At 41.2% G+C, this 27,393-nt stretch overlaps 1 protein-coding gene across 4 annotated transcripts in view; it reads left to right on the top strand.

Moving 5' to 3' along the window:
• NR2C2 (nuclear receptor subfamily 2 group C member 2) overlaps positions 1 to 27,393 on the top strand; it is an 83,197-nt gene that overhangs the window by 6,036 nt on the left and 49,768 nt on the right. For 3 of the 4 annotated variants that reach the window (XR_004528661.2, XM_033865483.2, XM_033865484.2), the window contains exon 2: positions 8,036 to 8,119. The exons of the other annotated variant lie outside the window; for it this stretch is intronic. Coding sequence is in view for 2 of the 3 variants with exons in the window: in XM_033865483.2 (XP_033721374.1) it covers positions 8,060 to 8,119 (60 nt within the window). In the remaining variant the exon portion in view is untranslated. The remainder of the gene's footprint in view (positions 1 to 8,035; positions 8,120 to 27,393) is intronic. 4 annotated transcript variants of the gene reach the window in all.

The following is a 27,393-nucleotide window of genomic DNA, read 5'->3' as shown; positions in this document are numbered from 1 at the left end:
CAATAACTGCCTACCTCTATGTGGCAGGCAGGTCTCCACTGAGAAAGATAGACAGCTGAGATTGGATGGCTCTTAAGAAGTTAAACAATGCCAGCAGGCTTCAGGATGCATTTCCCCTGGTGGTATTTATTGTACAGTGAATCTGATTATGTATTATTTGTAGAACATTACAGAAATGTCATTTGTACTGCCCTCATTCTCTTTCTCTCCACTCATCCATTGCTTCTGCAATAATGCTTCCTTCTACTAGGTTGATGAGGTGAATAAGCCTGGAATTACTGAAAAGTCACCTTTTACCAAGATTAAAAGCACAAATCTCAAAGTGCATGTCAGCCTTTGGCTGAAAAGAGTGGTAATTAGGATATGTTTGATGACATAATTAATACAGTACAGATTTTTTTTAAGAAATTTTAAATTTATAACATATGTCTCTTTTCTGAAGAGGTAAAAGACAGTTTTTTAAAGTAGGAAAATTTTCAAAAGGCATGTACAGATCTTCCTTGACTTATGATGGGGTTATTTGTAAGTTGAAAATATATGTCAAGGGGACTTCCCTGGTGGCGCAGTGGTTAGGAGTCCGCCTGCCAATGCAGGGGACACGGGTTTGAACCCTGGTCCAGGAGGATCCCACATGCTGCAGAGCACCTGGGCCCGTGCGCCACAACTACTGAGCATGCTCTCTGGAGCCCACAAGCCACAACTGCTGAAGCCCGTGTGCCACAGCTACTGAAGCTTGTGCGCCTAGAGCCTGTGCTCCACAACAAGAGAAGCCACCGCAAGGACAAGCCTATGTACCACAACGAAGAGTAGCCCCCACTCGCTGTGACTAGAGAAAGCCCACGCGCAACAACAAGACCCAACGCAGCCATTAATTAATTAAAAAAGAAAATATATTCGAAAATGCATTTGATATACCTAACCTACCAAACATCGTAACTTAGCCTTGTCTACCTTAAACATGCTCAGAACACTTACATTAGCCTGCAGTTGGGCAAAATCATCTAACAGAAAGTCTATCTTATAATTAAGTATTGAATATCTCCAGTAATTTATATTGAAAGTGAAAAACAGAACAGTTGTAAGTGTAGTGGTTGTTTGATCACGTGGCTGACTAGGAGCTGTAGCTGGCACTGCCCAGCATCATGAGAGAGGATCGTAACTTTATACTGCTAGCCCGGGAAGAGATCAAAATTCAAAAATCAAAGTACAATTTCTACTGAATGCATATCACTTTCACACCATGATAAAGTTGAAAAATCGTAAGTCAAGCCACCCTAAGTCAGGGACCATCGGTACAGGAGTGTTCATAGGAACACCAGTCATAAGAGCTCCAGACTAGAAACAGTCTAAATGTTCATCAGCTATAGAATGGATAAGTAAATTGTGGCATAGTCATATGTTGGAATACTATACAGGGATGAAAATGCACTGACTACTCATGGTTATCACAACAATGAGGAAAAGAATCCAGACACACAAAAAATATATTAACATACAGCTCAAAAACAAGCAAAACGAATCCATGATAGTGAAAGTCAGGAGAGAAGGGAAGTAAGGGACTCTGAGGGCGTACAAGGGAGCCTTTTAAGGTGCTAGTAATGTTCTATTTTCTGATGTGAGTGGTGTTCTCTGAATGAAAATTCATTGAGCTGTTTCATTTATGATTTGTACACTTTTGTATTTGCATGTTATACTTCAGTAAAAAATTTTACTTTAAAAATGATGATAAAATTATCCTCACTGTTTGAATCAATATGATTATTATGTAGGTAAAATTGTAAGGGAAAGGTGTGTTCAAGTTCTAAAGGAACTGTCATGTTACTGTCCTGGTGGAGCTAGATCAGAAATTTCTGTGAGTAGTACTGAAACATCAATCATATATTTAGGAATTAGTGGTTATATAAATGAGTTATTAAATCATCAAGCTTATTGATGGAAGCAGCTTGTTCCTTTGGGTAATTAATTGGTCTCCTGTCACTCTTTAAAATTCTCTTCTCTTGACTTCCTCTTCTGGGAAACTATTTTGAAGGGCGCTGTGGTGCAGAGGTTTTATTTTTTATTTTATTTTTTATTTTATTCACTCATTCATTCATTCATTCATTCATTTATTTGACTGCGCCGGGTCTTATTTGTGGCATGGGGGTTCTTCATTGTGACATGCGGGATCTTTTAGGTGCCGTGTACGGGATCTTTAGTTGCCGCATGCAGGATCTAGTTCCCTGACCAAGGATCGAACCTGGGTCCCCTGCATTGGGAGCACAGAGTCTTAACCACTGGACCACCAGGGAAGTCCCTGGTGCAGAAGTTTTAGAGTCAAAGAGACCTGAGTTAGAATCCCAGGTTTACCTCTTTCCAGCTGGATGACTTGGAACAAGTTGATTAAACTTCTGAGTCTCCGTTTTTTTCTGTCTGCATTGGTGCAGCTAATAATACCTACTCAGAAGGTATGTTAAGGATTAAATGATTCCTAGTTTGATATAAGGCACGTTGTAGGTTCTCAGAAAATCTGTCCTGCTTTCCTTCCATCCGTCTACCCCTGGGTCACACTAATAGAAACAAAGAAGGTGCGTTTCACCCTTACACTTGGGCCCTTGGTGAAACAGGAAAGCTACCCACACTGTACAATGATATTTTAGGAAAGGTCTCCACACACAGACCTGTAGCACTGCTCTGGTAGCTAGGAACTCCATGTAGATGAGAGCCACTTCTCTTCCCTGCAAGTCACTGCTCACGCATCTCCCCAGCGCCCACATACCATCGCTGCCCCTTTCTCGTAGCCCAGACTTGTAATATGGAAGAAACAAGTTTCCTGTGGGGGCAGGATATCACCTTACCCAAAGGGTAAGTAATCTTTGAGTCTAACTAGTGTCAGGGTTTCTGACAGACAGGATGTATATCTCAACTTGACCTTAGAGACATCCCCGTAAGCATCTTTTATGTTGATGAACATCTACTAAATTATACTAAATCTGTCACTTGATTTCCATTTCCTGTTTTCAAGTCTTGATCTATGATTTCAAGTCTTGAGCTATGTATTTCTCATTTTTTAATTCTTAGGCTATTTATATTTTTGTTTTTATTTTCCCATGAGTATAAAGAGAATTCTGACAATCTTAGCATAGTAAAACTTACACTGAATACCTTGTGCCTATCAAGAAGTTCTGTACCCAGTAGTATTTTGCAAATAGTTATTCGGTATTGGTTTATTTTTAAATATTTGTGAGATTTATCCTAATTCAGCCATTTCATTTCACTCAGTTGTGCAGTTTAATAGAATCAGTTATAAATGCTGTATGAGCATATAATGCATATACATATGTAGTTAAATTTCATGTGGATCTTATGTCAAAATGAGAGACATATTCCTAATTATAATATGCATTTTACGGTTTGTTGTTGCTTTCAAATGTCTTTGAAATTTGTGCTAGTAGTAGCTCCCATGCATTGCATGCCTGCTGTGTGCCAGGCACAGTGTTAGGCCCTTTACATTGTATTAAGATCTATTCTGGGCTTCCCTGGTGGCGCAGTGGTTGAGTGTCCGCCTGCTGATGCAGGGGACACGGGTTCGTACCCTGGTCCGGGAAGATCCCACGTGCCGCAGAGCGGCTAGGCCCGTGAGCCATGGCCGCTGAGCCTGTGTGTCCGGAGCCTGTGCTCCGCAACAGGAGAGGCCACAACAGTGAGAGGCCCGCATACCACACACACACACACAAAAAGATCTGTTCTTTTTTTTTTCCTTATTAATTTATTTTATTTATCTATTTTTGGCCGCGTTGAGTCTTTGTTGCTGCGCACAGGCGAGCGGGGGCTACTGTTCTTTGAGGTGTGTGGACTTCTTATTGCGGTGGCTTCTCTTGTTGCGGAGCATGGGCTCCAGGCGCTCGGGCTTCAGTAGTTGTGGCGTGTGGACTCTAGAGCACAGGCTCAGTAGTTGTGGCGCACGGGCTTAGTTGCTCTGCGGCATGTGGGATCTTCCCGGAACAGGGCTCAAACCCGTGTCCCCTGCATTGGCAGGAGGATTCTTAACCACTGCGCCACCAGGGAAGCCCCATGTATTAAGATCTATTCTTAATGATAACTTCATGCAGTTCAGTATCAGAGAAATTAACTTAGTGCCTGCCAGAGCCTCTAAACCCAGTATATTTGTTTAGAAGAGAAACTACCAAGGCAGTAAATATTTTGAATGTTATATGATTATGGGCCACGTAATACGTAAATAAGGATGATGTGAATCAGTTGATTGTGAAGGGAAAGGTAGGCTCACCCATTCCTGTCAGTGAAGACAGAGTTTCCTTGTCCCAGGATTTGTTTATTGTTATTTGAGACATTGGCCTCTCAGCCTGCCCCTGTGGAGAGCATAGCTGGGCTGTTCTCTAACTCACTGGGATTCAGGTGCTCCTGGGCCGAACCTAGCTTTCACTGCAGGTCACTGGGGTTTGTAGCCCTCCGCTGAAAAGTTTGCAAAGTTTGGTCAGCTGTACACTTTTCGTAAGTCTGGAAGAGTTGATTAAAGTCACCATTGTGTTCTCTGTATCTTTGCTGTTAAGAGTTATATTGATCTACTTGTATTTGAAAGAATTTATGTTATAAAACCTACTGCCACATGAGGCCAAGCAATAATAGTTTTACTTGTGCCATTCTGTGGTCTGTATGACAGTTTTTATATACTGTGCCTTGTTGTCATTTCTGTGCTATACAGCAAGGACTCACTAGTTCAGGTTAAGTTTAAGAGTCTGCCTGCATCCATAGTCTTTGTTGCCACCACTTTCTAACTGGCCTCCCATAGACCATCCTTTTCTATCATCTCCACACTGTCGCCCAAAGGATTTTTTTTTTTTTTTGAAGATCCAGATGTGATCACTACATTTCCCTACCAAACTTCTGATAGTTCTCATTGTCTACAGTGTCAGCCTCTCTCCTCCCATGACCTCTCCAACAATCCCCACCAGATTGCCTGCTGTTCCTCTGCTGTGCCATTCTCATAACCTGCAGTTTGAGCTCTGCTTAGAATTCTCTCCCATCCGCCCTCTGTTTGCTTGCTAAATTCCCACTTTCCTTCAAGACCAGTCTAAACAGCTCCTGTCCTGTGAAACTGTCATTGCTCTCAGAGGTGCTTCTTCCTTCGGACACTCTGTAGCATCTACATGGCACAGCTCTTAGTAGTTTCCTTCTTAAGTTCTTCAAGGACAAGAACTTTCTCCTCCTCTTCCTCCTCTTTTCCTTCTTATTGTTGTTACTAATTCTCAGCAGCCAACTTATTGCTTAGTTATTTTTAAAGGGTTGATGGTGGTTGAACTTGATTAGTTTAAAACCACCATAGGAAAATATTCTGTAGTGTTTGTTGTTGTTGTTTTGTTTTAACTTAAGGTACTTGGTTTTATAGCTCTTTGGTTAATGAATTGGGAAACATTGTGGTCGTTGGGGGCAGTCCTTCAGGGTTAGGAGCTGAGTGGGTCAAGCACCAGCCTTTGAAGACTCAGGTTTCTGTTCCCAGAGCTGCTTTAGTGTTCAGTCCAGAGTACTTATGAATACAGTGCCTGGGGTATAGTAACCACTCAGTAAGTGTTAGTTACTCTTTACATTAGCCTGCTCAGCTCTACCAGCAAGGCTGTTTTGAAGTGCTTTGTCTAGTTTGTACTGGCAAAACAATAGGATTTTTTTGTTTTTCAAATGCAAAATTATATTGTGCTAGTGAATACGTAGACACGACCCACTGTTCCCTGGAGCTTTTCATTCTTGAAGGACACCCCCTCATTGATAACCACCTCCCAGTACCCTTTCCAAAGCTTTACCCTTCCTTCTCACTATGTGTCTCAGCCTATGGCTGCGGTAGCCAGTAAAACAGGCTCTCAGGTGAATCTTACTCCCTGATATCCTGACATCCAGACACCCATAGTCTTTGTTAAATGTTTTCCCTCCCTTCTTAACATCACCAGAGGATGTTGTTTTACTTACTTCTTACATTGTGATACCTTAAAACTTGGAGGATCAAGCACCTCTTTTAGGGAAACCCAATAGAAAGATATGCCTTTCTAATACTTTGTTATTTCTGTACTCTAATACTCACTAATATTTCCCTAACAATATTTTTGTAATACTCAAGTTCATGTATTTCTTGCATAAAACTGCAGTTAACAGCAATAGAAATGCTAATAACACCTAAAAGTGATAAAATTAATAGTCACAGCTGCATATTTGGGTTTTATTTCTTAATATAATCTATTTGCTATCTTCATCCATTTGATTCTTTAGAGAGCTCTTACTTACTGTTTTGAGAAAAAAAGATTAGAACTCTGGACTTTTCACATGCAATAGTTGTGTTTTTAACAACAGTTGATTGACTTTTCTGGTACATGTGAAGTGATGCTTTTTTCCTCTATGCCTTATTAGTTGGAATCAAACTGTGAGTAGGGGAAAAGACCAGTGTTTTTCTGTGCTTTTTCTTCTAGAAACAAAGAAAAGTAAACAAAAGTTAAAAGTCTTGAAGACTTATTAAAAGAATAAATAGCCAGAAACACTGCCTCCCCAGTCTTGGTCCTAATCCTGTTCTTAGAAGATGATTCACTGGCACTGGTGACCTGGTATCGTTATAGCAGTTGATGCAGTATGTACTCTTAGAGGATATTGATCCTTGAAGGCAGGGCCGATTTCTTTTATATTTATATTTATATATTTATATATATATAAATATATATATATATTTATATATATTATATTATATATAAATATATATTTATATATTATATATTTATATTTCTTTTATATTTGTCACTCAGGGTTTCCCATTTCTCTGTCATTACCATTTTGCCAATAAAATAATCTGAATAATGATAATAGAAGTGGCTGTCTAATACTGGATAGAATAACGTAGAAAGTTACCAGAGAGTGAAAAAGTTTATAGACATCAGTGCTTATAAATATAATACTTTAGGTGAGAACTATAGGAAAGTGTTTTGTAAAGTTGCATTGCAGAATAGTCCAGTTTGTGATTGAGGAGGGGCCAAGCAAATAAACTGTGTGTGCATTTTATGCATTACACACTTGGAAGGACTATATAGATTTTTTGTATACATGCTGAAAATAAATTATACAAGAGCTTTAAACTCCTATTAACCATAGGATCTGTGCAGTCAATAATGAAGTCTTTGCTTTGTCCAGGAATTAGGTCCAAAGTGGAATCCCTTTATCCTGAATTCTTTGTGGTAGAGTTAATTGGAAGAGGTTTAGGGACTATTCAGGGGATCTTTATGTCATGACCTGAAGAGACCAGGGGGTGTGTTTCATCAACACTGCTTGCACTCAAGTGATTCTGACCCAGGAGACTAGCATGCTTTTTGGACTTTAGATGAACTTCCTCAATTTAAGGCAATTGATGGCATAATTTTTCTAATAATATAAAGCTGAATTATCTGGATTTCTAATTTAATGAGGACTTAAAAATATAAATTGATAAATTTATGAGTACCGTGTTCTTAGCCCACTTTAGTAATGCAGTCTCCTTACTTCTTTTCTTACTTTGTTAGTGATAGTGTTTGCCTTTAAACCCATGAGTGAGGTGTGTTAGCACCTGGGCAGGGTTTTGCTCCTTGCTTGGTCACTAGTAACAGAAGTACAGTTGCTGATAGCAATCTAATGCTCTGTATTGAAGTTGATCTTACACCTTTCTCAGATAGCCACCTTCTTATTCAGCACACTGTGACAAGGAGCTATCCAAAAAGGTGCGATTCCCACCTGCCTGAGAGGTGAACTGAGCTGTTAGAACCCAAGAGAACTGATAAAGTTCCAGATTCATCTTGTCTGTATTTACCAGGGCAAGTCTTGTTTCCCAATTGAAATGTTACTACTGATTAATATTAGTACCTGTAATTGAAGAAGCCGGTGCAGCCTATCCAGATATGCTTAGTCTGCTAGCTCGTTGTCTGTGGAGGGCAAAATCTGCACCAGGTGGTACCAAAAAAGGATTTTGATTACTGATGTTTTTCAAGTAGGCTGGTTTCTCTCCACCTGATAGAAGTTGCTACATCTTTCCAAACAGGTTCTCTAATGATCTTGCTTCACCATGGCTACAAATATGGAGGGGCTGGTTCAGCACAGAGTGGGGACCCAGCAGGTGGCTGAGGTGAGTGACAGGGGCTAGCAAAATAGCTGGCACCCTTGCTTTTAAAAGGAAAAGTACATCAGTGTGTGCTGTTCTTTCAAAACAGTCCCAATGAAGTCAGCATGTGAGCCAGATCCAAAGCAGGATGCTGCCATTGAAGAAAAATGAAAATGACAAGAACATTTGCTCCTAAAGTTTCTTTGCATGAATAGGGTGGCCTAGCTGCATACGATGAGGTGACTTTAAACATTTTACTTTGAACAAAAACTAAGAATCTAATGTTGCTTGTCAAGCTTGTGAGTATAGTTTTAAGTCAAAGGCTCTTAGTTTCTTGCACAGTTGATACTCTGTTAATACTGTGTATGGTGGAAAGCGGATTCTGTGCATTCTACAGTCATTGTTGACCTTCTTCCATGTACTGGGGATTTTGCTAAGTGCTAAGAAATATGGAGGTGAATGAGCCATTGGTCCTTCCTTTAGTGTTCTCTGGGCCTGGTTAAGGAGTAATTATAAAATGGTAAGACGTGAAACTCCATGTGAAGAAGGTAATCCTGGAGGTGGGTCTTGCATTGCAAGTAATCATTTGTTAGGCAGACCTAAGGAAGCAGGGTTGGAAACTGGCAGATGCTGAGGAGGGTATCCTAAGTCAGAAACCTATGCAAAGACAGGACAGAGACATGAAGTAGCTTGGAATGTTCAGGCAACTCGAGGTGTAAAGGAGGGAAGTAGGGCCAGATCTTTTCAGTCTGTACCAGGCCCTCTGCAAGGGCTTCAGTCCTGAACAACCTTTTGAGGTTTGGTGTGATCGCTAATTCCCATTTAATAGGTGAGGAAACCAAGGCTCAAGGACAAGTAACTGGCCAAGGGCACACTGACCCAGTTCTGTTTCACTTCTTCCAGAGCTCCTCCAATAAACCATGCATCATGCTGCAAACAGGAGCCATTAGAAGGATTCAGATTTGTGTTTTTGAACCAATAATCGTATTTCTAAGGTGAAGACACAGATTTATCAAAGGATGGACATTTAAAGAAAGGATTTTTTAAAATAAAAAATAAGTACACGGATGCCAGTTTATACCAGTAAAATTGGTGAGCAGACTTTTCAGATTTTAGATCAACCATTGACTTTAAGGCAGCAGTATAATAATCATCCCTTTCACCCGGCAAATAAGGGTTAGTGTTAACTGAAGATGAAAGCAGATAGATTTTACAAATTTTTAAATATATTTTTGGAAGAGCTAAAGAGCTGTGAAAGTATTGGGGTTAAAATGCTTGTGTTTATAGTTTGTCTTAGGAACAATTACCTTGAAAATCACTGTTGGCTTTTCAAATATTTAGGGTTATTTTGCATTTAATACAGTTTCCAGTTGAGACTGACTTGGAGACTAGTATGTGGATCACTGCCTTAAGAAGTCATCACTAACTCTTTAGGAGAAGAGGTTAGTATAGTAAGTAACCTATAGTACTGACCTATAGTAATTTATAGGATAATACAAGTTTTGTGTATGTATTCAGAAAATTTCCTAGGTAAAATTTTCTGTCAGATGCCTTACTTCCATCAAGAAATGGAATTTCATGTGTTAACTTAGTGCAACTATTGTTTCCCATGGCGAAAAGCACATTTTGAGGAGACATCCAAAATAGTAGGAGGCATTATTAATTTGGAGAACAAAAGCAATCTTCCTATTTAAAATATTCCCTAGATTTCCATGCTGTTATTTTGAAATTTCAAGTTTGATGACTTTAAACTACATGTGGTAGCTGTATATAATATTAAATCAGCGAAATGAGTAAGAGAGCCTACAGTTCATCATGTTGGTGCTAAACAATAATTGAGTGGGAATGAAGTTTTTAAATTAGGGGTTATTAGCAGTCATTTGGGGACAGTTGTTTATTCAGTCAGCAGACAGTGAAGAAACATACCTCTTCCCTGCCTGTTTGCCAGAAGCACACACAGGTGAGTAATAGGACTGGGGATCTGCTCACCAGAGCTCAGTGTTGCAGGGATCAGGCATGAGACAGGCTACACCAGAGGACAGGCTCTCCATAGTGGAAAGGGGGCTCTCTAGCGATCAGACAGATTGGGGTTTAAATCCAGGTCCTGCCATTTGCTATCTGGGTGACTGCCTTGTTCCTCAGTTTTCTCATCTAGAAAATGGGAGTAGTACTAGAACCTATTATCTCATGGGATTGTTTTGAGAAGTCATTGAAATAAAAACATATAAGGAGGGCTTCCCTGGTGGCGCAGTGGTTGAGAGTCCGCCTGCTGATGCAGGGGACACGGGTTCGTGCCCCGGACTGGGAAGATCCCACATGCCGCGGAGCGGCTGGGCCCATGAGCCATGGCCGCTGAGCCTGCGCGTCCGGAGCCTGTGGTCCGCAACGGGAGAGGCCACAGCAGTGAGAGGCCTGCGTACCGCAAAAACAGAAAACAAAAAACAAAAAAAAACGTATAAGGAGCTTTAGCAGGTCCCACGCTTTTGCTCCATAAATGAGATAGAGCAACATTGTCAATAGTGTAAATGATTTTCTTTCAAGTCCCCAGGACAACCTTTTTCCCTATGGACCAGATAAGTCACATTACCAAAATAAACTACAAAAGTTGGATCATACAAACGAACAATTTGATGTCCTATAATGTGCTCCGATTTATTCAGTTATTCACAGAGACAGTTTAATATAGTGGTCAAGAGTATAGACTCTGGAGCCAGATGGCCTGGTTTAAATCCTGATCCTGCCACTTGCAAACTGTGTGACCTCTCTGTTTTTTGGAATTGTTTATGAAGAGCTAATATTAATTCTTCTTTAAATGTCTGGTAAAATTCAGCAGTGAAGCCATGTGGGCTTGGGCTTTTCTTTGCAGGTAGTTTTTTAGTTCCAAATTTAGTCTCATCACTTGTTATAGGTCTGTTCATATTGTCTTTTTCTTCTTGAGTCAGTTTCAGTAGTCTGTGTCTTTTTGAGAATTTGTTTGTTTCATCTAAGTCATCTAATTTATTGTCACAACAGTTGTTCACGGTATTCTTTTATCCTTTTTATTTCTATTAATAAGGTCAGTACCAATTTCTCCTCATTCATTTCTGATTCTATTTAGTAATTTGAATCTTTTTCTTGGTCAGTCTAGCTAAAGATTTGTCAGTTTGTTGACCTTTTCAAAGAACCGCCTTTTGATTTCATTGATTTTTCTCTATTGTTTTTATATTCTCTGTTTCATTAATTTCCACTCTCATCAAAACCACAAGGAGATAACCATTTTACATCCACTAGAATGGCGAGGGGTGGGGTGGGGGGAAGGTCAGATAGCAAGTGTTGGTGAGGATGTGGAGAAATTGGAAACTTCCTATATTACTGGTAATAATGTAAAATGGTGTAGCCACTTTGGAAAACAGTCTGGCAGTTCTTCAGAAAGTTACATATGAAGTTACCACATGACCCAGCAATTCCATTCCAAGCTATATTCCCAAAAGAAATGAAAACATACGTCCACACAAAAACTTGTGCACCAATGTTTATAGTAGTAGTATTCAAAATAGCCAAAAGGTAGAAATAGTCAAATGTCCATCAACTGACAAATGAATAACAAAATGTGGTATATCCAGACAGTAGAATATTATTCAGTTATAAAAAGGAATGAATTACTGATGCATGCTACAGCATGGATGAACCTTGACAGCATTATACTAAGTGAAAGAAACTAGTCACAAAAGACAACATATTTTATTATTCCATTCATATGAAATATCCAGAACAGGGAACTCTATAGAGATAGAAAATAGGTTATAGTGGTTGCCTAGGGCTGGATTTTTGGAAGTGATACCTAAAGAGTACAGGGTTTCTTTTTGAGGGGATGAGATTTTTCTAAAATTTTCTGTGGTGATGGTTGCACATATGTGTGTATATACTAAAAACCATTGAATTATACACTTCAAATGGGTAGAATGTATGGTAGGTGAATTAGAGCTCAATAAAAGTATTTTTTAAAAACAATACATAACAGCAACCAGATGCCACTACCAAAATTAAGAGGTATTTTCCAAAATAAAAGAACAAAAAGAAATGGAGAAAAAAAAAACTAGAGGGATTTGTGACTTCTACTTTTTAATTAGAATTATATACTTTCTAAAACAGTAAAGCATGATTACATATGCAGTATATACAGTTTGATTCCAGTTTTGTAAGGTATTTATTTCTCAGATGTATCTGTAGCTACATAATACAGTGTGCCAGGTGTTATGCTCAGCTCATCACCTCATTTAATACTTCAGTTAACACTATAAGGAAAGTATTATTTTCCCCACTTTAAGTGGGGGAAACTGAGAGGTAGAGAGATTACTTTGCCATATCTGAGTGACTTAAGAGCCTAGACTTTTACACTACACAGTAAGTTCATTTTTTATTTTATTAAAAACATTTTTTCTTCCAATTTTTTTTTTAATCAGTGTTAGACATTGCCCTTTTTTGGGAGAGAGGTTTTTTTTAGTTTTAATTGTGGTAAAATATAAAATTTGCTATTATAACCATTTTTAAGCATATAGTTCTATGGCATTAACTACCTTATTCTGTAACCATCACCACTGCCCATCATCAGAACTTTTCATCTCCCCAAACTGAAACTCTCTACCCTTTAAACACTAACATCCATTCCCTCTTCCCCTCTACCCCTACAGTATTTTATTCTTTTTGAGGCTATTGTAAATGGAATTGTTTACTTAATTTTTTTGAGCATCATTGTTAACGGTGTAGAAATGCAACTGATTTTTGTGTTGATTCTGTATCCTGCAACTTCGCTGAATTTGTTTATTCTAGTGTGTGTGTGTGTGTGTGTGTGTGTGTGTGTGTGTGTGTGTGTGACATCTTTAGATTTTCCTATGTGGAAGATCATGTCATCTGTGAATAAAGATAATTTTACTTCTTCTTTCCCAATTTGGATGCCTTGTACTTATTTTTCTTGCCTAATCATTCTGGTTGGAACTTCTAGTATATTGAGTAGAAGAGGTGAAAGCAGTCATTCTTGGCTTCCTGATCTTAAAGGAAAATTTTTCAGTCTTTCATCACAAAATGTGATGTTAGCTGTGGGTTTTTCACAAATGACCTTTATTATGTTGAGATAGTTTCCTCCTATTCCTAGTTTGTTGGATGTTTTTATCATGAAAGGGTGTTGAATTTTGTCAGGAATAAACCCCACTTGGTCATGTGTATAATCTTTTTTTTGCGGTACGCGGGCCTCTCACTGTTGTGGCCTCTCCCGTTGCGGACCACAGGCTCCGGACGTGCAGGCTCAGCGGCCATGGCTCACGGGCCCAGCCGTTCCGCGGCATGTGGGACCTTTCCGGACCTGGGCACGAACCCGTGTCCCCTGCATCGGCAGGCGGACTCTCAACCACTGCGCCACCAGGGAAGCCCAGTATCATCTTTTTAATATGCTGCTGATAACAGTTTGCTCGTATTTTGTTGAGGAATTTTGCATTGGTATTCGTAAGGGATATTGATCTGCAGTATTCTTTTCTTGCAGTGTCTTTGCCTGACTGGTATCAGGGCAATGCTAGCTTCATAGAATGAGTTTGGGAGTGTTCCTTCTTCCTCAGTCTTTCAGAAGAGTTTGAGATGGATGGTGTTAATTCTACTTTAAATGTTCGGTATAATTCACTAGGGCTGCTCCAGGGCTTTTTGAGGGGTGGGGAGGCTTCATTACTGATTCAATCTTCTTACTAGTTATAGGTCTACTCAGATTTTCTATTTCTTCATGATTCAGTCTTGGTAGGTTGTATGTTTCTAGGAATTTGTCCATTTCATCTCAGTTATCCAGTTTGTTGGTATACAGTTGTTCATAGTACTCTTTTAAAATCCTCTTTATTTCTGCAAAATCAGTAATAAGTTCATTTCTGGTATTAGACATTTTTTGACTTAGTATATAAATAAACTTTAGTTTTCATTCAGTTCCTCACACGCCCATATCTTCCCTTCATTCTCCCAATAAAAGTGTATCCTCTTTGCATAAATTAATGTTCTGTTACCTAACTATGACATTATCACGTATACTTCCTAGTATCTCCAATATAGTTGTAGAACCCTCTGAATACTATTCTTCATACAAATACATCAGAGGAATTTTCAGTTTCCTTTATTTTCCTGTGAAAACATTCCTCCTAAAGTCCTCTGACCTGCTCCAGTCCCTACTGATTGCTTTTTAAGCCTGCTGCACAGCTGTCATCCTTTATTTGTCTCTTGTTTGGGATTCTTTCCTTGAATTCATGGTTTTTTTTCCTTTTTTTTAAAAAATGTAAATAACATGGTCCAGAAACGTCCTAAGAAAGAGTGCATCAGAGATGAATTGTTTTTAGATCTTGCATATCTAAACGTGTCTTTATTTACACCCACATGCTTGAGTGATAGTTTGGGGATAGAAATCTAAGTTGAAAATAATAATTTTACCTCAGAATTTCAAGGCATCATTTTATTGTCTTCCAGCTTTGAGAAGGCCATTTACATTCTTGATTCTCTTTAAGTGTCTCTCTCCCTCTTTCTCTCTTGCCTTTTCTGTCCCCTACCTCCATGGTTAAGATCTTTTCGGGGCTTCCCTGGTGGCGCAGTGGTTGAGAACCTGCCTGCCAATGCAGGGGACACGGGTTCGAGCCCTGGTCTGGGAAGATCCCACATGCCGCGGAGCAACTAGGCCCGTGAGCCACAACTACCGAGCCTGCACGTCTGGAGCTTGTACTCCACAACAAGAGAGGCCGCGCCAGTGAGAGGCCCGCGCACCGCGATGAAGAGTGGCCCCCGCTCGCCGCAACTAGAGAAAGCCCTCGCACAGAAATGAAGACCCAACACAGCCAAAATAAATAAATTAATTTTTTTTTAAAAAAAGATCTTTTCCTCATCCCTTTTGTTCTGAAATTTCATAGTAATGTCTCTTAGTGTAGTTTTTCTTTTATACATTATACTGAGCACTCAGAGGGTCCTTTCAATCTAGAAACTCACGACCTCCTGTTCTATGAAATTGTTTTACAGTAGTTCTCTGATAATATCTTCCCTCAGTATTTTTCCAGTCTCTTTCCAGAACTCCTAATTAATTGGATACTGGAGCTCTTGAACTAATCATTTCTTCATTTTTTCTCTTCTGTTTCTAGCTCTTTCTGCTGCTTCTACTTTCAGGGAGATTTCCAACTTAGATCTGTCTTCAGGTCTTACCAGTTGCTTGAGCATATTATTTAACCTTGCTGTGCCAGTGTCCCCAACTATCAAATGGGGTTAATGATTATACTTATTGTAGAGGATTATTGTGAGAATTCAGTTAGTGTGTCTAAAGCATGTCACATAGTAATAATACAGTGTGGCGAGTAGTCACTGCCCAGCTCCTGCTGCTGTTGCTGCTGTTGTTTCTTCAACATTGTTTTCTTCTTTGCTATCTTATTTTTCATTTTAGAAACTTTTTTCTGTTTTTCTTTTATAGCAACTTTTTTTTATTTTATTTTCCTTTCTTAATTGAAATTTTATTGGTTGTTTTGAGCATCAGTACAGAGACATTTCAGTTTGTACGCAATTTGTGACATATGTACCGAACATCTAAAAAACCATGTCGTTGTCTTTCTTAAAGTTACTGCAGCTTAAAATTTGGCAGCAAATTTTTCTGTAAGAGGATATCAAGTACCAGTATCTTCAAGTGTTGATAAACTGTTACATTTTAAGTCCCATTAATTCACAATTTTTAATATCATATACATACTCCAATTTTCAGTCTTTCACAGCACATTAACAAAGTTACTAGGAAGATGGACTAGCATGATGAAAGATGTTACAGAGAGCAGGCAGTTCTAACAGGCAGGGCCAAGATCAAGGGGTGGTTTTCTTTAGGAAACAATTTTACTGAAAACAACATGAGAACAGAAGTAATTTTAAATGTTCAAGGCGTATTAAATGCACGACTGGGACTTCAAGTTGTCATTTAGTATGATTTGTATAATAGGAAATGAAAAGGACCCCCATCCATGGCATGTTAAGCTGAACATCCAAGACAATCAAAGCCTCCTGCACTCAATTACCCCACTATCTTCTGGTTGTATCGAAAAATAAGCAACAGCAAATGACTCACCTCTCAAAAAAAAAAAAATTGAGTCTTGAAAAATTGGATGTGGTGGGATTTCCTCCTTAGAAATGTTTCTAGATATACTTTAAAAAAACCTTGTGTTTACGAAATAGTTGATAACGTTATTCCTCCGCGTTGTACAAGAAGTGAGACAGGGACCACTGATAAGACTTAGTGTGTGATATTCATCAGACTTGGCTTCTTTCTCTCCTGCTTCATCAGAGGCTGGACTCTCCCCCTTTCAGTTCTGTTTTCTGCAAGTAAACTTTCTTTAGTTTCTTGGTTCTTGAGCCACTTTGGCCTGTTTTCCCTTTGCTCCCCTGTTCTCGTTTCCCTTTTTGGCTTTGTTTCCACTTTTGCAGGAGCAGGTTTAGCTGATAACCTTGCCCATCTCTTGGGTACCTCCATCCCTGCCCCTTGGGGAGAGCTGCCCTTCCTTTGGGTGGAGCCTGGGCCGCTCCAGATCCCCGAGGAACTGGGCCCCCTGCGCTGTCCCTTCCTGCCCTCTTCCGCCCAGGCCTTGCAACCCGACGTGGAGCGGTGGGAGAACCAGACCAAACCGTGTGGCAACTTTTTGTTGTCTCATGTATGCAGTAGTTTGTCCTCTTTTTGTGAGGGTGATAATTGCAGTTTTTTGCTGTTTTTAGTTTTCTTTTGCTGCTTCCATAGGTGTTGTTTTATCCAAGTTCCTTCTTGTTTCTTTTAGTTCCTTTACTTCATAAGGAAGCTTTTCTCAAATGGCTAATGATCCTTATTGTTGGTTCACATTTTAAAATGAAGCACTTAAAACTGAAAACAAAAACAAATGTTTTTTGTACAGGAGTAAGGCTTGTCAACTTTTGGTTTGATTTTACTTTGGGGTGATTAGATAGGCACCCACACATTTTGTTTGGAGGGTGCTCCAGGTGTCACTATCCATAGGTTTCTTTTCTGGGGCCATTCAGGTTTTGGAGGCAAGAATTCTTTGGGGGTGGGTGTGATTTATGCCTTTTCTCCAGTATTTTTATTGTTGTTGATTTTAAAGTTATGGCACAAAGTGAGGGTTTGAGGTTCAATATTTAATCTACTCTTTGCAAACTGAAGAAGGGTGGCTCCCTCCTCGCTGTGAAGATGTTTTGATGTCTCTGGTCTGGGGCCTGGTAGCTGCACTTTCCCTGCAAGGGAATGAGGAAGTGGTGGTCATGTGATGAGTCACATGGCTGCACCACAGGTATTCAGCCAGCCTCTGGTTTTCAGCCTATTTCTAAACCCAGCTTTCTGTGGAACTGAGGGATCTTACTGAGCCCTTCCAGGGTTCTGGGGGTGGGGGGGGGGGAATTAGCTTGTTTCTCATTAGTATTCCCCTCTATAGTCATTTGGAGTTCAGCTTTGTTCATCCTGCTGAGTCAGTTTCCACTCCACCAACTACTTTCCCTGTTCCTAGCGTTTGTTAGTATTTGTGATCCACTGTCATCTCCTTGACTATTCTTTTTGTCCTTGTGGATCTGTACATTTTCTTAATCCTTTACTCATGCTTAAATGTGATTTGTTAAAGGAATAGAGATAATAAATGCATGTGTTTGCTATGTTTAACTGGAAGTAAGGGAAAGTCTTACTAGTAAAGCAAATTAAAGTTGTTCACTGATAGACTTCAAGGTACTTCATAAGTATGCACTTATCCATTCAACGAGTATTTAAGGAGGGCTTACTGTGTGCCGTGTGCTAGACATTGTTCTAGTTTTTAAGATACTCGGCTCTCATGAAGCTTCTATCCTATTGGGAAACAACCAACATCTAAACAAATGAAAAATGTCAAGAGAGCAGTAAGTGCTATAAAGAAAAGTGAAGAGATAGAAAGTGATAAGAGTATTATCTAAGCACATTCAGGGAAGACTTCTTAGAAGGTGACATAAATTTTTTTAAAAATTATTTTTTAAAATTTTTGGCTGTGTCAGCTCTTATTTGTGGCACGTGGGATCTTCGTTGAGGCATGCGGGATATTTTGTTGAGGCACATGGGCTTCTCTCTAGTTGTGGTGTGCAGGTTTTCTCTTCGCTAGTTGTGGCACGCAGGCTCCAGGGCGTGTGGGCTCTGTAGTTGTGGTGCGCAGGTTTCAGAGTGCATGCGCTTTGTAGTTTGCGGCACGCAGGCTCTCTAGTTGAGGTGCACGAGCTCAGTAGTTGTGACGCGTGGGCTTAGTTGCCCCGTGGCATGTGGAATGTTAGTTCCCTGACCAGGGATTGAACCCGCATCCCCTGCATTGTAAGGCGGATTCTTTACCACTGGCCCACCAGGGAAGTCCCAGAAGGTGACATTTAAATGGAAACCTGAATGAAGTAAGAGAAGTGATTCAGATAAGAGTATCAGGGCGTGGGGTAACATTCCAGGTAGGGGAGAGGGGAGCGTAGGGGAGAGGGGAGCTCAACGTACTGAGCGTTGGCACAGTAGAGGAACCATGAAGAGACCTGTGTGGCAGGAGTGCAGGGGGCGAGGGAGAACGTGGTGGGAGATGAGGTCAGTGGGGTAGGTAGGGCCAGGTCTTCTTGGATTATATAGGCTATGGTCAGGAATTTGTATTTTATTCTATGTACATTGGGGAGCCATTGGAGAGTTAGAGCAGGAGATTGGCCTGTCTTTGAGGGTTGAACTAGGAGCCTGCTGATTGTGCAAACTGCTGCACTCAGACCCTGACCTGACAGACCATACTCTCTTCATTGAAGGTGGGCAGTTTGAGGTACTCCCTGGTTTTAAACCATGGCTACCCATAGTCCCTGCTGTGGAATTACCTGCGTGGCCATGTCCATAGCACATTACCCCTGGTCTCCTTGGTCTACAGCTGATTCAGCCAACCTGTATCCCTGATGGACTGATTGAGCTGATAAGATTCCTACTCTTAAGAATTGGAAAACAAGCATTTTTGTTTTTACACGAAATATGCGTTTCTGGAAAACCTTGTGTTCTACACACTAAAAATAACAGAGCTGGGCTTCCCTGGTGGCGCAGTGGTTAAGAATCTGCCTGCCAACGCAGGGGACACGGGTTCAAGCCCTGGTCTGGGAAGATCCCACGTGCCATGGAGCAACTAAGCCCATGCACCACAACTACTGAGCCTGTACTTTAGAGTCCACGAGGCACAACTACTGAGCCCGCACGCCTAGAGCCCGTGCTCCACAACAAGAGAAGCCACCGCAATGAGAAGCCCGCGCACCACAATGAAGAGTAGCCCCGGCTCGTCGCAACTAGAGAAAGCCTGTGCACAGCAACGAAGACACAGCACAGCCAAAAATAAAAATAAATAAATAAATAACAGAGCTTATGGAAAAATAGCATTCAGCGTGGCCCAGAGCACTAACAAAAATAATAACAATCCTAATAAAAATGCTAGTATAATTAAAAAGACATGTTAAATTCCTAATAATCAAACATTAGAGTAAGTATAGGATTTTGTCTTAAAAACAAGGTGAAAGCTTTATGGAAGAGGATATAAGGAGGAAGGGTTAAAGATGGTGAATTATTGAATAAATGCGTAAAGATTAGGGAGAACCATGCAATGAGCTTTTCCAACACACAGAACACGTGGCCAGAATGAGACAAGAGGATGAACCTGGTTATGAATAGGCATCGTGCATGACACTGAATTCCTGTTAGCTTAGATGCCGATGTGCTTTGCATTCTGTGGCTCTACACTGTGATACAAAGCATTAAGGAATTGGGAGCAGTCACTTGTAAATCAGTGTGATTTCAAGTGTTATACTGCCATCATTTCTCTGTTTACAATTTTGTAGAATCAGAATCGCATTACAGAAATAACGTTGCAACAGAACATACTTTGCTAACAATGATACCTGTTGAACCCTTACTATGTGCCAGGTACTGCACATAAGCTCTGTATCATCTTGCTTAATGTTAACATAATGCCTGTGAAATGGTGCTCTCACTTTTCATAGTTAAGGAAGCTAAGGCACAGGAGAGGGTTAAATAACGTGTCTACTGGCATATGGTCAGTAAAAGGTGACATTAGACCCTGGAGTTAAAAGATCATACAGTGTCAGGGCTTGAGGTGATGCCATGTGTAAGCCCAGGTTGTTGCAGAACGTAGAAGCAGAGAAAGGTGGTCCTCAGAAGCCGGAGAGTGACTCTCAGACTCTCAGAAAAAAGCAAAGGGGGAGTGAGCAGGTGGCCTGAGAAAGAGATAGAGAAGCTGCCTCACAGCTCTCCCCTTCCCAAATAGCACAGTCGTACATCCTGAGACTGGGTTCTGTGAGTGTCCTTCCAACAAATTTCCCCTCTCATTTGAGTAAGTTTGAGTGTCATTTGTAACTAGTCACTGACAAAAGCACCCAAACCCTCCCAATTCTATTTAATATGTATCTGGCATGTCCCATTTTGGGGATATAAACTTCAGTTTTCAGTAAGTAGATTAATTTGACTCATTTTCCCTATGAAATTGAATAAGTTATCTCTTGGGGTTCAAGCCCATGGCTCTCAGATACGCACATGGATTGGTTTTGGGTGGGGAAGGTGCTGTGGAGAGGGGGAAAGTCAGGAACAGAGGGAGAGGGCTTGAATTAGCTCCAGTGTTTTGTCTTAGTTTCTCTTTGAAGGGTCAAATGAAATCTACTCTGAAGTAACAGTGTGTGGCTGTCGTCCTGAATTTTATGGAGCCATTTCTTTTGTCTATGACTTTACCACCTATGTATATATTGCTACATGCTTTTTCATTTTTAATTAATTTTATTTTTGGCTGCATTGGGTCTTTGTTGCTGCATGCGGGCTTTTCTCTAGTTGCGGCAAGCGGGGGCTACTCTTCGTGTGGTGCTTGGGCTTCTCATTGCGGTGGCTTCTCTTGTTGTGGAGCACAGGTTCTAGGCGTGTGGGCTTCAGTAGTTGCAACATGTGAGCTCAGTAGTTGCGGTGCACAGGCTATAGGCGTGCAGGCTCAGTAGTTGTGGCTCACGGGCTGTAGAGTGCAGGCTCAGTAGTTGTGACGCATGGACTTAGTTGCTCCGTGGCATGTGGGATCTTCCCAGACCAGGGCTCAAACCCGTGTCCCCTGCATTGGCAGGCGGATTCTTTTTTGTTTATTTATTTGTTTTTGCGGTACGCGGGCCTCTCACTGCTGTGGCCTCTCCCGTTGCGGAGCACAGGCTCCAGACGCGCAGGCTCAGCGGCCATGGCTCACGGGCCCAGCCGCTCCGCGGCATGTGGGATCTTCCCGGACCGGGGCACGAACCCGTGTCCCCTGCATCAGCAGGCGGACTCTCAACCACTGCGCCACCAGGGAAGCCCAACCTTTCTTTATTACATGAATAAACATGTTCTTTTTTGGTCTTTTTTTTTCACATGCATGTCATCCAGTTGTAATCATCCTGTGCATACAACTTTGTATCTTTTGATTTCACAGAATGTTAATTTCACAGACTAAATGTCATCATCCTTTCCACAGGTTACTACATAGCCTACGTGACCATCATTTTTCATAGCTACATAATTTTGTATCAAGGGAGCATAGCATAATTTACTAACCCATCTCCTAGTTTAGGACATTTAAGTTGCTTTTGACCTTTCTGTATTATAAATTAACACTGATAAATATATCCATGCTTTACCAGTCAAGGAATCTAATAGCAAATAACATCAGAAACCAACTGTTGCTGATGTAAAGAGAAATGAGATTTTTAAAAAACATTGACTTAAAATATATGTGAGGATGGATGGATGGATGGATAGATAACTTACTTGACAGAGTTACCAGGAGAGATGGAGAACTAGCTTTGCATCTAGGAACTGCACCCAGATCTCACTGAAGAGCTGGTCTGAAGCTGTGGCTGCACACCACACCCCAAGGCCAGACATGGGGCTTCTGCTGCTAGTGCAAAGTCTCCACATCTGATCAAACCCCTGCCCTCCTCCAAGGGAGGCCAGACCTGCAAGTATCTGGCATTTTCTGCCTCTACAGTTGGAGATGGGCTCTGCCTTATCTGAACCCCTGAGAGAGGAAATTCCATATTCCCTAGAAAAATAATTTAGGATTACACACTGATAAAGCCATTTCTGTATTTAGGATAGTTTGTGTAAGGTGGTTTCCTGAAAGTAGAATTACCAAGCCAGAGGGCATGAACAAATTTTTTTGATGAGAGGAGCAGACCTGTTGACCTCAACAGTTGGGCCTTGGAGCTTTTTGCTTCCTTAGATTAATCTTTCCATTAACATGTCATTTACTGGCTGTACTTAGTGAATAGAGTGTTATGTTTCTTAGGCCTTTAAGTAGTTGTTGAGGTGGAAGGACTTTTAGTCACTGCTTTAAAAAAGGATAATCATCTTTTTTACTCTTGATTAATTTTTCCCCTTTCGGTTGGGGTGCCTAGGTTTGTGCTAGAATCTGAAAAATGGATGGCATATTCTTTTAACTTAGATTGTTTTAAGTTTCCACTCCACAAACTTGTGGAGTGGAAATTCATTACTTACGGCAGTGTGAACTTATTTCTCTTTAATTTCCTTCCTCTTTCAATCCCCTCCTCACCTCCTACATAAAAGTAAATATCCATATATTTCTTCCTACTCTTCCCCCAGGCTTTGATTTGTTTTGTTTGGTTTAGGGTGATTGACCAGCATTCACTCCATGTCAAACAGGAGGCAAGTGCTCTTATCTCCCAGCCCCACCTCTCTGTGACCTCCCCCAGGAGCTCCCTTTCCTCTGTGGCCTTGGGGAAAGGGGGGAGGGCTTAGATTTGAAGCCATTCCACAGTCTCTCATTTGCCCTGACTACCCGTGTTCATCTTCTTACCAGAATAGGAGGCTTTGGAGGCTAGAGTTCTGACCTGTATTCACATGCCTGTTACGTGTTGGGTGGATGTAGTAAAATGTTAAAGGAGCCTGGTGCTGTTATTCTTATGGGTGTTTTTATATGTAATGCAGATGGTTATGATGTTGCCTTCCCTTTCAATGAAGGAGGAACTTGCAAAGACCCCATGTCTTTAAAAATATTGACTTAATGTACTGTGAAGTTGAAAATGCTATATGCAGAATGTGGTATTTCTGAGTTCTCCAAATCTTCCCTTTACTCCTTATAGTTTTAAAACTGTTTTGAGTTGGTTGTACTCCAAGGTAACGTTCTCCTGAGCTCTCAGTTCAGGAAAGGTGGTCTGGGGTGGGGGCCAGCATTTAGTAAAGGCAACAATCTAGGTGAAGGGAGAACTTGGTAAAGCAAAGTTACATCTTCCCTGGAAACAATTAATCATATTATTAGACAAACTGCCTCAGCAGCTGGTGAAACAGCAAGAACATGACAATTTTGCTTCCTTAGTTACAAGGAGTGATAGTGTACTTGACCTTCAGCAGAGCAGGGTCATAGAGAGGGCATCTTTAAACAGCTCTGTCTGGTTTTGGTGAATGGAATCTGCACTGGCAGTTTGAAAGCACATGCCGATGAGTTCCCCCACCAACCCTGGCTGTTTTGGTTGGACTCTGGCTGGGCAAGTTGCTGAGAAAAAATGTAAATAAAGCTGCAGAGAGCCACTGGCATGGTAAGTGTAGTGTTCTGCAGAAAAATAAGACTAATTTTGAAGCCTTTTCTCGTTCTGTTTCTGGAGGCAAGTCTCCTTGTAATGCAGTATATTTCATAGGCAGTTATTTTTATAGCAGGTGGTAAAAAGCAGTGGATTTAGATGCCTAATATGTATTTGAAGGAAATCAATTTAGTGTCTATTGCTATGCTTAGCACCTAGCAAATTATTTCTTCATGGGAACTTGTATTTGAGTGTGCTGGGTAGACCCAAGTGGAGCAAGAGCTGTTTGTTTGTGGTGGTGGTTGTTGTTTTCAGTAGGTTAACCTGCCTCTGAACAAAGTATGTGAACCTGTTCTTAAATACCTCTCTGTTTTATATAATTGGGGGTAGTAGTCATTGATTTTGGATCTTTGTTTTTGTGCCAAGAAATTTAGGGCTGTAGTTTTATCTTTTTAAACATACTATCAACTTGAAAATTTTCAAACTGGTTAATCAATTCTGATTTAAGTGAGGTGGATTTATTAATATTGAGGTTTGATTCTTCCACTGGCGTTAGTATAATGAAGAGCTGCCCTTGCCACTCAACAGGAGTAATTCTTTAGGAACATGGACACTGGCAGTATAAGGTTCTGGTCCTTTGTATGAGGTGAGCGGCCGAGCACTTTCAAGACCAGCAGCCTCCTCTGGCTTCCTCCCTCTGTGGTACAAGTTGCTGCACAAAGAGAGGTTAACTCTTTGCCCATTGACCCTTCACCACACTTATTATTTGGTGGTCCTTTGAAATAAAAATAAAAGGAGGGTGTGGTACATTTCAGTTCAGGCTGGAGGTGTCCCCTGCCTGAAGCCCTTTACCCACTTAGGCAGTTGTTTACATTGTTCATTATTTCACTAGGAATGTTAAGGAGAAGTGGAAGTTCCTGATTGAGATCGTAACATGTTGAGTCTGCAGGATCTGTTATTTCCCCCACACACACAGGGTGTGAACTTTGTTGCCCTATTAATAACCCATGGGAATGTTGCAGCCAAAAATCAGAATCAGAATAAATTATAGATTTAGAAACTTAATTTTTGCTTATTAGCTGAATGCTTTGGGCATTCTGTTCAACCTAGATGTTCATCCTTTACCGAATGATTGCATGTTAACACAGAAATTTTTCCTAAAAATTATTCCCCCAAAAATGCTGCCAAGGCAGTGGCATGTTATGGTGAAATAGAGAAGGTTCTCACTCCAGGTTAAAAAGGTATGTACTTTGCCATCAGCCACATATACTCGTGTGTCAGTGGAGGCAATATGCCTTGGTTTATTTATATGATAAACTGCCAAGGCAGGTGTTGTGCATACCTGCAGGATGTTTAACTAGCAGATAGTTACAAGAGTGGAGTAAAACAAAAAGAGGTCTAGGCAGAGTCCCAGCATCAGGACTGTAAAAAAGACGACTTCTTTATTCTTGAAGTTAAAAAGTACTCATTCTCTAACTAGTCATTTTGGGCCTGATATGTGCCTGGCCTTAGGAGTAAAAGGAACTGTTCCTTCCTGCCCTCTGAGGTAGACTTGAGCAGGTACTATGAGGGGCCCTGTGGAGAGTGCTAAGATACAGGCACTCTGGGAGCCCAAAGCAGGACTCGTGCACCAATCCGGGGGGTCAGAGACAGCTGACCAGACGAGCTGGTCTTTCATAAACTCTTTAGACAGTAAACATTTGTGTGTTGGGTAAAGCATGGTTAACTTTAGAAAGGATGTGAAATGGAAGTGCCGATTTTACCCTTTAAGTGTGAGTCAGACACCATGCCCTGGAAGACCTGTATCCAAATGTATTTTCACACTCTGCTTGCTCATGTTTTAATTGAGTCCTTTGGAGTAGCTGTTTCCGTGTCAAAGTGCAAGCGCTCTGGCCAGGTATAATACACACCTGGGTGTTGCTGGGCATTTACACTTCACTGTGAACTAAACGAGCGTGTCCTTTGCAGCTGGAGCAAATTGAAGGGGTAGAAAGTAAGCTAAGGCAGAGGGCCAAGACCTACTTCAGGCACTGAAAAGGTAGGCAGGAAAGGATGGAAAGGAGATGCTTCTGCCGGTCAGAAATGCATCTAATATTTTTATGTCATTGACTTTTTTTTTTTTTTTTTTTGCGGTACATGGGCCTCTTACTGTTGCGGCCTCTCCCGTTGCGGAGCACAGGCTCCGGACGCGCAGGCTCAGCGGCCATGGCTCACGGGCCCAGCCGCTCTGCGGCATGTGGGATCTTCCCAGACCAGGGCACGAACCCTTGTCCCCTGCCTCGGCAGGCGGACTCCGAACCACTGCGCCACCAGGGAAGCCCCTGTCATTGACTTTTTATTATTGTGCTAAATGATATTCAACAGAATCCTTCAGGAAAAAAAGTGGACTTCCTGCTTTGATGTCTGTTCATAATATTAGGCTCAAAGTTCACACAGCTGCAAGAATTTCTGGGAGATCCCATCAAGACATCACTTTGCCTTCAAGCCAGATCATATCTAAACTGCCCGTGGTGCCAGTAGAACACACCTTCTTTCTAAAGGCCACAGGAGTAGGGGATCCCAGGTATTTTCCCACTTACCTGTCACTTCTGGAGTTAAGCATCCTTCCCTTGAATCCCAGGGATATTTAAGACTGTTCACCCAATCTAAATTTATTACTGAGGGACTTCCCTGGTGGTCCAGTGGGTGAGACTCCGCGCTCCCACTGCAGGGGGCCCGGGTTCCGTCCCTGGTTGAGGAACTAGATCCCGCATGCATGCCGCAACTAAGAGTTCACATGCCACAACTAAGAAGACTGCGTGCCTCAACTAAGACCCGGTGCAGCCTAAATAAATAAATAAATATTTTTAAAATAAATTTATTACTGAGCCCATCGCCAGCATGACCCTTGCCCCCTCTCAGCAAATCTGTGGAGGTCTTTGGGATTCTCATATAAAAGTAATCATAAAATTTGCAAGCGTATTCCTTAACGTTGGGGCAACCAGAGTCCAGGGGGTTTAAACTGGAGCTCAGGCAGGGTAAGAAAGCTGGCAAATAGTCTTGGCACCCAACCCGCACTTCCTCCCCTGTAGCTGTCTACCCACCGCCGCAGTTGCTGGAAGGCAGGGCCACTTCTGGTTGCTGCGCACACCCAGTGCGCAGCCCCAGGGTGGCACAGGGTCAGTGCTTAGCAGGTTCCAGTGAAGCGTGGACAAGGGTCACTTTGGCCTACTGACTTAGAAAGTTTCTCTGAGTCCCTGTGAAATACTTTTTGAATACTGTTATTCTTTTAAATAAAGTTTTTCTTGTATAACATACATAGGTTCACAATTCATAAGTGTGTAACACAGTAAATTATCATAGAGGGAACATTCCCATGTAACCACCACACAGGTTAAGAACAGAATTTCCTGTCCTCTCCCAATCACTGCCCCCACTCTGCTCCCTAAAAATGACCTTTTTTTAAAATTAATTAATTAATTTATATTGGCTGCACCAGATCTTAGTTGCGGCACGTGGGATCTTAGTTGCAGCATGCATGTGGGATCTAGTTCCCCGACCAGAGATCGAACCCGGGTCCGCTGCATTGGGAGTGTGGAGTCTTACCCACTGGATCACCAGAGAAGTCCCAAAAGTTTTTAATTTTGACAAAGTTCGTTTTATCTTTGGTTTCTTTATTTTGCTTTAAGTGTAATAGCTAAGAAATCATTGCCTAAGGCAAGGTCATGAAGATTTACACCTGTGTT

This window comes from Tursiops truncatus, chromosome 10 (genome assembly GCF_011762595.2).
Source record: "Tursiops truncatus isolate mTurTru1 chromosome 10, mTurTru1.mat.Y, whole genome shotgun sequence".
NCBI classification, from domain to species: domain Eukaryota; kingdom Metazoa; phylum Chordata; class Mammalia; order Artiodactyla; family Delphinidae; genus Tursiops; species Tursiops truncatus.
Note: the sequence above shows the minus strand (reverse complement) of the source record. Positions and strands in the feature narration are given on the sequence as shown.